This window comes from Oreochromis niloticus, linkage group LG3 (assembly GCF_001858045.2).
Source record: "Oreochromis niloticus isolate F11D_XX linkage group LG3, O_niloticus_UMD_NMBU, whole genome shotgun sequence".
NCBI classification, from domain to species: domain Eukaryota; kingdom Metazoa; phylum Chordata; class Actinopteri; order Cichliformes; family Cichlidae; genus Oreochromis; species Oreochromis niloticus.
Genome location: NC_031967.2, coordinates 36979644 through 36992493, shown reverse-complemented (window position 1 = coordinate 36992493; position 12850 = coordinate 36979644). Strand labels below are relative to the sequence as shown.

Below are 12850 nucleotides of genomic sequence, written 5' to 3'. Positions count from 1 at the left end.
AATTGAATTTTATTTTTTTTTATATAGCACCAAATTACAACAGCTGCCTCAAGGTGCTGTAAGGTACATTACATTACATTACATTTTAAGGTAAATCAAAGTTTATTTCTATATTACATTTTAAAAGACAAACATCAAACATCAAAGTGCTTCACAATAGTACCGCAATGTGGGTAAAATTCGGGGCAGAGCATAGCAAGTAAAACAAGGTACAAATAATACAATTACATAGTGCAATGCACCGGATGAAAGTCAAACTAATTTGCGTCAAATGCCAAATTAAACAAGTGGGTTTTTAGGCGTGATTTAAACAATTGAATGGACTCAGACGTGCGGACATCAACTGGGAGACTGGGGTGGGGTGGAGCAATTTTTGGCGCAGTGTGTTTTGGGGTTTGAAAGCCACAGAGACACGGTGTTTGGAAAAAATGCGTCTCAACTGTTCCGGTACTCCATGACACGTACCAGATCACTACGGGTTTTTGCTTAGTCAGCGGTTGTCCTTCTCTCCTGGATCGGCTGGAGCTTTCTTTAGGCGCCTTCCCAGCTTTGACAAAAGCCCAGCTGGGATAACCGCATTTACTCAGGGCCTTCTTATTGTGATTTTCTTCTGCTTCCCTGGCCGCTTTGTCTGTGGGGATGGTGTTCACTCTGTGTTGTAGCGTCCTGATGACACCTAATTAATCCTTGGTCTACTCCAAGGATTGGGTATCCCGACACACACAGAGTAACACAGTGTACGCTGTTAAGTGCCAAGAGGATTGCGAAGCGGATGGCACAACACGGAAGAGCTACCTCGTCAGCCCAGGACTGTGCAGTCTATTTACACCTACAGGCCAGTGGACACTCTTTCAATGATGAGGATGTACACATCCTGGACCGGGAGGAACGCTGGTTTGAGCGCAGAGTCAAGGAGGCCATTTATGTGAAAAGGGAAAGACCATCTCTGAATCAAGGAGGGGGCCTAAGGTACATCTTTCGCCATCTTACAATGCTGTGATTGCAGCCATTCCCCAGCTCTGTGAATTGATCAGTGGTCTTTGATCAGTGGGCTTTGATCAGTGGTTGTTGATCAATGGTCATGAGAATTTGCATATTGATGAAGGAATTGACCTCCCAGCCCATTGTTCAGTGGTGCTGGTTTCAGTCATTATGCAAATGTACTGTTTATAAGATTGAAGAAACCTGCAGTCAGCTGAGACCGAAGAAGTCACTTGGATGAGTGACGAAACGTTTCTCGCACTGAAAACGCTACGTCCAGATGAACAGAACCAACTTTTGGAGATGGTTGTCAACTGTATTTGTATGTTTGTACTATGTAACAGTTAATCAGTGTATTATCACGAACAGACATCAAAAGCAACAAGAGTGCAAGTTCATTACACAAAGTCACAATGGTTTTGGTTGTGCCAGTCTCCAACCACCATCTTCCCTAGTGTGACTGTAAGTTTGTGGTTTAATTATGATTTGATCTTTGGTACAAATAAATAATAGTTCAGAAAAATAATGGCCCAAATAACACATCAAAGTTTTGGAAGGAGATCTCCATACCTCACTGGATCCAGGATGCATGTCCTGTAACACGAAGTGGACATTGAGTATCCGACCTCCGACAGAAATAGGGTTTTTCCTGTGCAGTTGAACAAAATTGGTACAGGCATTCCAGTCACTGAAGTACACGAAGGCCTGTAGGTCAGGATAGAAAAAGCCTCAGATAAAAATAAAAGTTTTCAATAAAGCTTTGATTGATTAAAAAAAAACAAAACAGGAATATTAAAATGTTTGTGCTTGTGTCAGTCTTCAGCATCTACTCCTCACCCTCCTCTGCAGTGATAAAACGATGATCTTGTAGTACAGAGTATGAAGATTATGAACGGGGAAATGGTGCCACACCAGCTTGGCGACATCCTCGTGTCTGTAGTTCCCTTCTGGCAAACCGGTCAGCATAATGTGGGGGAAAACAGAGCCTGGAGGATGGTTTTTCTACAGGACACAAAGTTAATTCAAAGAGGGGAAAAAACAGCAGAGGCAACACCTCCACATTGTGCTTCCTTTGATAAAGTCATTAACTATTTTATGCTATTTGATATTGAAAACAGGTAATGACATTTTACATAGTTAAGCACAGATTTTCAGAACATGTAATGACCATGGGATAAAAATGTATATTTCATATATATTCATATCAAAATGAGGAGCATGGAGTTTAGAACTGGAGATCAGGGGTGATTGGACGATTGACTCAAAAGCATGACAACATTATTTCTTTAGCAATTAAGCAGAAAAATGTCAAAAGTTGGTTCAAAGAGAAGCATTTGCATTCAGATTCAGCCAGTTTCTCCAAACTTCCAAGGCTGGTTATGCAAACAATTTTCCAATCACTTTCTTAGCCAAATGTTATATCTAGTTGGTAAACAATATCTTATCACAAGTAATTAAAATTACAGTTTTCTTGTTATTTGATCAGTTTGGAGAATTTAAAAAAATTGTGCTTACCTGTTTTTTTGTCAGCTGGACTGTCAGAAAATCTACGAGTCAAAAATAAACACAGTCACTTGTAAGAGCCACTTATTTCCTACATTTTGAATCTGGAGTTTAGTTCTAGTTCAAGTTGTTTTTCTCACCTGGGATGACAAACCAAGGAGATGCAGTAGGGAACAAAAAGGGATATGTTTTCATTGTAACCCAAAATGGTGAAGTGCTTCCCTGAGGAACACCAAAATTTGCTGTTGGGATTGTCGCCCCTTCAGCGACAACCTTGCTGTCCGGCAAAGCTTTCGCTGCCAGTCTGGGTGCTGCACAAACAAAAAACAGAGACCTTTATTTTAATTTATTAAATGCTTTGATTTTGATATTTTATATTTACCATCATATCATTCCAATTATTTTATGATCTTTAACATATCAAAAACAATGACTAGCTGCTGAGGCAGTTTGTTTTTGTCAGTGTAGCAGACTTTTAAGTCCAGGTGAATTCTGTTGTATGCATGTATGGCACACAACCTAAAAAACAAGTAAGAATATAAACAATTGCAGACAAATTTTTATCCTCTGAGAGAATTTAACCTTTCTTCTTGTTAACATGGCCATCAACCTCTTGAGAGCCTGCATCCTCACGTTACATTTTGCCTTTTCTGCACCTCAAACTTCGTTTTCCTCAATATCATTTTACACTTTATTTAATAGCATAACACAATAAACTAATTGCCCCCATACGAGGAAAAAGTAGCAACAATGCTATGAAGTAATAACTTCCTGTTCAAAGCTGAAGTGTAGTTTATGTACTTCAGCTCCTGCCAATCCAAAAAAAGCAAGGGGAGATTATATATGTATCCCAAAGAAGAGCTTGGGTCTGAGAAATCAGCCCAATGGAGACACATGAGTGCACTGGTTACTGCAATGCCTACAGCTGGGCATACACTGTGTGATTTTTTCAGTCATGTTATTCAGCTCCTTCTCAAACTGTACGATTGACTCGCAGGGGTTAGAAGTTCGTAGGTCACGATGCGGCCCGATGCTCTGATGTGAGCTGAGTGCTCACACTGTGCGTCCATAACATGAAGCTTACAACACAAAATCTGTCTCTCGCTCTCCCTCTCTGTCTTTCACTCACACAGACACACACACCACCACCATCAACTTTGCTAAATTGCTAATGAAAAACATTGATCAGGTAGCTGTGATTGAGCAGCAATGTCCATCCAACTCTTTTCACGGTTGGTGTGATCGTAATAATTTTGTGAGGCCACATCAAAAAGGCTCAGATGAGCTTGCCAAAGTTCTACAAGGTGTGCTTCCATTGCTTGTGTCCAGATCACACAATGCATTTCTGTGTTTGCGCGTGTGCAGTGTGAGAGGCTGCTTTGACACCCTCACGACGGCTGACAGGATTTCAACAGGTTTGATTTTCTTACGACCAAATGATTGATGATCGGGAGCTGGTCGTGAGGTGTTAATCACTTCTCGTTACCCCATGTATACTACATGATGCACGACACACGATTAAGGCGAAACTTGGGCCGATCCCCAAAACGGTCGCACGACGGTAAAATCGGCTCACAATGGACCAAAAATCACACAGTGTATGCCCAGCATAAGACCTACCAGTTACCCTTCAGCATTTTGTTAGCTACCTATTATGTAACTTCCCATACATCTACATCTCATCTGCTTTATTTTATCCAAAAACACAGACTTACGCCGTGCTGTGGATTCATTTCTTGGTATCTTAATCCTGTAGACATTATGGCCAAAGCCCTGTTTCAGGAGGCTGTACCAAACTCCGAGTCGATCAGCATCGTAAATGGACTCAAATTCAATAAACACCTAGAACAGACATGCATAAATATGAAAGATAAGAGAAGATAAGACAACACTGTCTTTTTTGTTTAAATCCCCTAAATCAAATGTATGAACAGGTGTGTGTTTTAACCTTGTTGAGGAGAGGCAGGTAGTTTTTGACAGAACCGATTTTTTCCAAAGCTTCCCTGAGATCATTGGCCTCACTTGGTGAGATATTCTTGATGTAGATTACCGTTGATCCATCATCAGTTGTCTGCTGTTTTAAGAAGAGCCAGCAAACATTCAAACAAACACAAACAGTTTCTTTTAGTTTGTTTATTTGATATGTTATATTTACATTTATATTTTGGGGAAAAAAGTTACTTACATAATTCACCAGATTCATCAGGGTGCTATAAAATCCAAGCTGAAACATGAATGTAAGAGAACACATCGTTAAAGGTACTACGCTCTACGGCAAGACACTTCTTACTCTCTTATTTAATTTTGGGTAGTATCATTTCAAACATTTAATGTATTTAAGGTGGTATTTTGGAGAGTTTTCTTTTTTCCTTGACACAAATTTAGCAATTTGTGTCCATTTGTGGCGCAACACAGCAAAAGGCAGTGAAAGGCTAATTTATCTAGTTGCATCATCAATAAATCATAATGATTCAAAGAACAGTTTGATATTTTCAAGTTAAAAACTAGTAGCAAGGAAATCAAGACAGATAAAAGCTTTTTGTTAATGTGAACCTAGAAGCTTTGAAGTTTGAGGTAACAAAATATTTTTAAAAAAGAAAATTTTAAGACTTTAGTATGGTATTTACATGCTGCATCTATCACATTTAAATAATCTAAAAATAGTCAAATTCAATTAATAAAAAATCTACTTTAAACAATATTTTAGAATTACCATCGTCTTGTTGATTCCTGTAGATTTACTAATCTACAGGAATCAACAAGATTGTGCACTAGAAGCACAGCAAGTTTTTCCAAACATGCCACAGTATAAATATGCAGTATTTTTGTATTAGTACGTACCGGATTCATTGGAAAGGAGTAGATTAAAAACTCCAAACAAAGTGTGGACCCATTGAGAATAATACTCTTCTCTTTCGACGATTTAAAAAGCTTTTTTGCCTTCATCACACTTGGCGCGATGGCAAAAGCCTAGAAGGAAAAGTCACGTGTTATTATTCTAATCATTCACATGGTGACAAACACCAACACAGTACACAAATACACACAAGAAAATGTAGGCTGACCTCAGATAAAGACACCAAAGAGAGACCTAGAAATATACCTGTGGGATCACTGAGTAATGCAGATTGATAACTTGGTGCCTACCATACGCATTTGAGGAATAACATAGATGTCATCTTCCATATATCCAAAGCCAAATAGGGTGAGTTGATTGGCAACGTCCGCCTCTGTGTAGCAGCTATTTTGATATTCTGGCAGGTTTGTGATCAACATCACCTTCATTTTAAACAGCAGGGGAAAAGGAGAAATCAGAAGTAATGATTCAGGAAAGTGAACTTAGCCAAACTATTAAGCAGAATGCAACACAGGAGTCAAAAGTATGATGACTATCTTGTAAAAAGAAACATGAAATGGCAAATGCACCACTTTATTTCTTTGTTTGTAATGCATTTGTTGACTAAAATTCCAAATTATCTTTACAACAGTGGAAAAACATTTGTAATTTATTAAGACCTACAGATAACACTATTGCCTTTGCTAAACGTTTATAAAGGATATTTTACTAGATTTTTATTGTTCTTTCGGCTACACCTAAAAATGAGAGACGGGTTTGTCATACCTTTAAGAAAAAAAAAAAACAACTTACCTTTGACAGCAATGTTTTATTATTTTTGAAACAATCTGCGATGTAGAGTGAACAGAAAAACAGTTTGATAAATAGGAGTTCTGATCCAAAAAAACCAAATAAGGACCTTCATACAGGCTTCTGTCATTACTTACTCAGGCGATTTCTATCCATGAGCTTTTCTATCTTCTCCCCAAAAGTCAGGTTGCTAAAACTTTGCCTTTGCTTGCCTGCTGTTGCAGCTGTTGGCTCAGTTTTGGAAGATGCAGCTACTGCAGTCGACACTGCCAAAACATTACTGACAGTTTTTGACGGGGGATCCTTTTGACTTGTCACATCAATCACAAGATCTTAAAGAGGAGGAGGAGTTTTATTTAGATAGATTGCAGTATTTTGAAAAAGAATTTTAGAAGCAAACCTCATGAACATGTCCACAGGCAGATATAAACTAAAGAAATGGCAGTAAACACGGTAGGAATGTATTCATAGAAATGCATTGAGTCCTGCAAAAACTATTTTTCTACATGAGTGTATGTTTTTTCATTATCAGTAACAAAGACACAACCTGTATTTTGTGTCTCCAACAACACTGTCCTACATATTCCATGTCCTACTTCCAGAAATACTGAACCCACAACTAATAATGCTAATAATGGTGTCTAAATGTTACCTTACTTATTCCTCAAATATAGAGTTTCAGTTTCACAAGCTTAATGGTATCAAACATACCTTTTTGCTGTGAGACTGTGTTCACACTCTGAACCATCTGCTTTGCCTCCAGAGCAGCTTCAGTTGAACTTCCTGACATTTGCAGGACTCCAATCTCCAGTGATTCAGCACGTTTGGCATCTTTTGCATCTACATCAACACTGGTAGATTTTGCTGGGTGCTTTGTTTCAGAAGCTGATCCATTTCTTGTTTCAAGAACCTTGGTTGTGTTTTCAAGCACTGCTGCAGATTTTTGATTCTCCAAAGTTTCTGTGTTTTTGACAATAGTCTTTGTCGTGTCAGTAGAGCTTTCAACTTTCATGGACTCTGTCCCTTTTGTTTTTCCGGATTCTAGTGGTTCACTGTGTTTGGCCTCTTTTGTCTCAGCTCTGGTCTGCAGTCTCTGAGGGTCATCAATTATTGGTTTGGTCTCGGTTGTACTGGCTGGTGTCTGACCCTCACTCGATTTGGCTAGTAAGGCCTTTTTCTCAGCAAAATGTTCGACTTCCATTGCCTCGTCCACATCATTTTTGGCAGATCCAGAATCTTGAACCTCTGTATCCTCAAAGCAATCCCCACTGTGTTTGGGCTCTTTTGTCTCAACTTTCAACAAGTTCGCCTGCTGCTGTGTTTCAGAAACTGATAATTTTTTTGTTTCAGGAACCTTGGTTGTCTTTTCAGGCACTATTCCAGATTCTTGAACCTCTGTATTCTCGTAGGATTCTGGTTTTTTTATTGTAGTCTGTGTTCTATGAGGTGAATCAATCGGATGTTTTGTTGGAGATACAACTAGTGTAGTCTCACTTGTGCTGGTTGGTGTCTGACCCTTATTCGATTTGGTTAGTTCAGTTGTTATGTCAGTAAAGTGTTCAACTTCTTTGGGCTCTGTCACTTTTTTATTCCCAGACTCGAGTGGTTCAGTGTGACTGGCCTCTTTTGTCTCAACTTTGGCTAATTCTGTCTGCTGCTTCATTTCAGAAGCAGACACATTTCTTACTCTGTCTTCCGGCATAACTGCAGATTCTTGAACATTTGTATCACTTTTGGGGGTCTTGAAGGTCTCATCAGGCTTATTTTCTGAAGTTTTAGGTTTGGATGGAACATTTGTGGCATGAACTGTGTCCACCTTGCCTTTTTGCTGCTCTTGACCCTTTTCGATCCTTTCGGGTGTCTGCTTTGTATCCAAAGCAGCTTGAGCTGAGCTCCCTGAAGTCTGTGGTGGCATTTGTCCTATTTCAGAGGACTCTGGTTCTCGCAAGCATTTGCTACCGGAAAAACTTTCAACTTCAATGGGCTCTACGACTTTTGTATACACAGACTCCAATAGTTCAGCGTGTTTGACCTCTTTTTCCTTCTGATAAACTTTGTCATCAGCCTGGTTCTTTGTTCCAGAAGCTGTTGCATTTCTTGTTTCAAGTACCTCGGTTGTCTCCTCACTCACCACTGTTGGCTGCTGAAACTTTATTTCCATTTCTGGTGGCTTTAAAGTCTCTACACCAGGCTTATCCTCTGAAGTTTTAAATAGAACATTAGTGCCCTTTACAGTAATTTCTTCCACATTTAATGTTGTTGAAGTTACTGTTGCAGCCAATTGTTCTAATTGACTTTGAGGTTTGTCGATAGTTGAGGCTGTTTGTGCTTGGGCAACTAAGACCTTTGCATGAGTTACAATTGCAGTTCCTTTAATTGGATTCATGGTCTTTTTTGACAATTGGTCCACCTTGACTGTATCTTTAGGTGCCACTACAGAGTTTTTAGCATTGCTTTCAGATCCTTTGCGGGTAGGTCTTTGTTTTGAGACGGCATTGCCCTGCTGCTTTCCTGAACTTTTGGAATTATTGCAACCTTTAAGATTTGAAGCATCTTTCTTTTCTTCAACAACATTTACAGCTCCTTTTGCAGCTACTTTGCCTTGCTTTAAGGTTTTGGATATCTGTTTTGTTGAGACACCTTTTGCTTTGGAAACCAAGACTTTTGCTTTAGTAACAAGTTTGCCTGTTGTATTTTTTTTCTCTCCAGATGACAAAGACAACGGCTTTTTAAAAGAATTTCTAGTTGAAGTGGATTTAGTGGACTTGACGATTTTTCTGTGAAGAAAAGATTTTAATAAGTGCAAATGACAGAAACGAAGATAATCTCAATCGAGATGAAGGTCTGAATGTCAAGCATATCTTACTTCTGTGGAAGCTGCTCTTGTTTTTTGGTAAAGGTTGGAAGACGCTTCTTTGTAACAGTATCCTGTAAACAGATTTAGTTTGAATAAACATGAACAAGTATAATATATTAAATTACATATTAAAATTAATAACAGAAATACAGTATAATGATGCTACAGCAATACATTCAAAGTTTTGACAGTTTTACCATAATTAAAAAACAACTCAGAAAAGGTACAATACCTGTTCTCTGACAACAGTGACTGGTATTCCTTTTATGTCGATGCTCTGTAACTTTTTCAGTTTTTGAGCATCTTCTTCTTTCATGAAATTCACTTTTGCCTACATGTGCAAATAAACACACAAAGTGAAATCATTGTGATTATTTCAACCATCAGGACTATGTCCCCACTATATTCACACACTAAAGGTCAGATTTACCATGTGGGGCAAATTAGCCAGACCACATTCACATTCACTACCAAGAGCAGCACAAAACAGTGGTTCAAAAACAAGCAGACATAATGGCAAACTAAATTTTAATTAGGTAATTAGGCATTTCAGATCAAGTAATGGCATTTTTTTTTTTTTAACTGAACTGTTACAAATCGCTCATAAAAGAGATCTTTTGGGATGAAAAGCATGTTTTGCTGCTTGGATAATCCCTAACCAAACATCAAAGCAAAAAACAAAAACAGAACAAGGTCACTTCTATACATATTCATGTAACTCAGAATTATGTTAAGTTATTGTAAAACTTCCAGTCATGTAAAAAAGAAAGAACAACTTCAACTCTGGAGTTTTACTTATCAGGACATCATAAAAGTCCTAGCCCGTGCAAGGCTCTAAAATGTTTTGAACATCTCAGAAAAATTGTGTATGACTGTCATTTTTTTTTAAAACGCAAAAAAATTATTTGAACAAAAACTATGCCAGGATGGTGAAGCAGTGTGTGTGAAAAACTAAGTAGACCACATTTATTATTGATGAATTTTGGCCTTTTCTCGTCCTTTCTCCTTTCCTTTTCCCTTCAGTTCATTGAGGTCAAGGGCATATATACCACCTTCATAAGGCCCAATTAAAGCATTTCAGTCAGGTTGAGGTCTGGACTTTTTATATTGCATGGTCTGACTTTTGGGTGAATTTACTAGAATGTCCACTCCTGAGAAGATTGCCTTTGAATATTTTCCACTTGTGAAGAATCTTTCTAACTTTAGAATGATGGACTACAAATAGTGATATAAATCGCCTAAAAATACAGATTGACTGGCAATAATAATTGACTCTCTAAGATCATTGCTGATGTCTTTCCTCCTTGGCATTGTGTTAACACACACCTAAATGGTCCATATGAGCACAGTAGTGCTGGGCGATATGACGATATATATCGTGTGGACGATAGAAAAGTGTCTATCGTGCCATTTGTCTTCTATCGTTTCTAACCTCCATCCATCCATCCATCCATTCGCTTCCGCTTATCCTTTTCAGGGTCGCGGGGGGCGCTGGAGCCTATCCCAGCTGTCATAGGGCGAGAGGCGGGGTACACCCTGGACAGGTCGCCAGTCTGTCGCAGGGCCAACACAAAGAGACAGCATGGTGGCACGGTGGTGTAAGGAGGAAGATATTTTTATTGCTATTTTTATAATCAGTATTACCATTCCATTAATTATTAATAGTGATGTTGCATTCAGATGTTCAAATATATTGGTATCATATTAGTCTTTATTACAGGTCCAGTAAGAACCACTTTAGGCTGTTGAGTTGAATCTATAATTATAAAGGCTTTTTATTACAGATTATATTAGATTTATATTTTAAATAAGACAAAATGCTGATTTTACAGCAGCAAAATTATTGTATCTCTACAGTTTAAAAATGTAATAAGCTTTCTCCCTGCACAGAGTGGATAGTGAAACAAATTGAATCATCATAAATACATTATTTCATATTTATTACTTTTTTTCCCTCATTGCTTTATTATTGTAGCTCTAGTAATAAATAATAAGGGAAGGATTCTGGATCAGCACCGTGATGGAAACTTGTGCCCACAGTATATACAGTATTTTGAAGAAGGTCTAAAATGTCACTGTGTGTGCGTGCATGTGTGTGTTTTATGTATATGGATTTTTTAAATTATTACTCATGATATAACATTGTCCAGACATGGCTGCTAAGGACATGAGGAGGAAACAGTAGGAGCTGTGTGAGGTTACTAAAGGCAGTGGATCCCTCAGCAGCTGGATTACAAAGAGCACAGGTAACATTAACACATGTACCAGTTGTTGGAGAGGTATTCCAGTATAAAAATAATAATAAGCACAAATGAAATGTTTTGCTTCTATAACATTTTTCTGTCATCATTTTATTATAGATTAAGTGTAAGAGTTGTTAAGTGTGGATAATTAAATAATAGTTTATTGCAATAGCAAGTTGTGCCTTGTTCTCAGATGGACAGCAAGTGGAGAGTGATAGATGAGATGAGGGGATGGAAGGAGGAAGAGAGGCAAAGAGTGATTCACAGGCAGAGCCTAGTTTATTTCTCAGTTTTTTGTTGCCTTATGGTTCCAAGTGCTGTCACCAGTCTTTGCATTTTGTTATTATCTCATGACACTTGTTTAGTCAGCTACCATCTCTCCTATGGACTTTTTAATGTCTACAGTCTCAGATCAACACAGTCCTGCCCTCCAGCACTATCAGCAGCAGGAGCAGCAGAAACCCCTCAACAGCAACATTGTACCCATCAGGTAAAACATAGGCTACGTTTGCTTTGCCTCACAACAGTGATACAGTATGATGCGATCCCATATTAGATTCTTGATGAGTGTGTGTTGTTGTTATTCAGCCTGGTTCAATGTGCCCCTTTTTAGCTTTGAGCACCCGCCCCTGTAAACGTCTCTGCACGGCCCTGCTGTATTGTGTCTGAGAGGAGGGGGCTGTACTATCTTACCCCTATAAAACCTTTGTTCTGACGGTTGTAAGACAGTTCAATGCTGAATCTGCACAGTGTTGGACTCCATGCATGTAACCAATAAATCTTCGCTTTGATCATACCTCGTGGACCAGAGTTGTTATTGCTTGAGAGCCCTCCATACTCCTTTCTCCAATTTTTCTTAACAGTGGTTAGCACTGTTGCCGCACAGCAAGAAGGTCCTGAGTTCAATTCCACCATCAGGCCGGGGTCTTTCTGTGTGGAGTTTGCATGTTCTACCCGTGTTTGCCTGGCTTCTCCCCGGGTACTCCGGCTTCCTCCCACCGTCCAAAGACATGCAGTTTGTGGGGATAGGTTAATTGGAAAATCTAAATTGCCCATAGGTGTGAATGCGGGAGTGAATGTGAGTGCGAATGATTGTCTGTCTCTTTGTGTTGGCCCTGCGACAGACTGGCGACATGTCCATGGTGTACCCCGCCTCTCGTTTCTAACCTAATTATATAAATTATTACATAAAATATATAATTAACCCTTTAAAACCAGTCTGAGCAGGCACACTCCGTTTTGCCTAAATATTTTTAAATCCCTGTAGAACTGGAACCACTTAAGCTAGCGCAATAATTTTTTTTTTTTACATATGAAAACGGAGGAGTTGTACTTACATCTTATGCCATTAGCTTGTCCTAAGTCACGGTTTCCTTCCACATATAGCTTTGCAAAAAATGCATAAAAAGCACTTGCAGCAACAAAAACATAATATTCCAGAAACACGCTTCGCCGATCCGATCAGCTGTTCATAGCACTTCTTACGTTGGAATATAGGTCAGCGCGAACTATCGCATGTCCGCCATTACCTGCCCGAAACCGGAAGTGACGTCATCTTCGCGGAAAATGTAGTTTTTTACCTTCAGGGCCTTATAAGCCTATGCTGGTGTTTTTAAAAGT

The 12850-nt window shown here is 38.9% G+C and overlaps 1 protein-coding gene across 4 annotated transcripts in view; it reads right to left on the bottom strand.

Annotated features, from left to right (window-relative positions):
• The window catches only part of LOC100710086 (uncharacterized), a 42461-nt gene that overhangs the window by 16112 nt on the left and 13499 nt on the right, over positions 1-12850 (bottom strand). For 3 of the 4 annotated variants that reach the window (XM_005459536.3, XM_005459537.3, XM_005459538.3), the window contains 14 exons: positions 9220-9318; positions 8997-9058; positions 6842-8907; positions 6268-6462; positions 6134-6168; positions 5632-5763; positions 5326-5454; positions 4670-4708; positions 4433-4558; positions 4200-4326; positions 2625-2795; positions 2497-2528; positions 1819-1983; positions 1552-1686 (listed from right to left, as the gene is read on the bottom strand). In XM_005459536.3, the coding sequence (XP_005459593.1) occupies positions 1552-1686; positions 1819-1983; positions 2497-2528; positions 2625-2795; positions 4200-4326; positions 4433-4558; positions 4670-4708; positions 5326-5454; positions 5632-5763; positions 6134-6168; positions 6268-6462; positions 6842-8907; positions 8997-9058; positions 9220-9318 (3513 nt within the window). The remainder of the gene's footprint in view (positions 1-1551; positions 1687-1818; positions 1984-2496; positions 2529-2624; positions 2796-4199; positions 4327-4432; positions 4559-4669; positions 4709-5325; positions 5455-5631; positions 5764-6133; positions 6169-6267; positions 6463-6841; positions 8908-8996; positions 9059-9219; positions 9319-12850) is intronic. The other variant, XM_013277473.3, reaches the window with a different exon arrangement.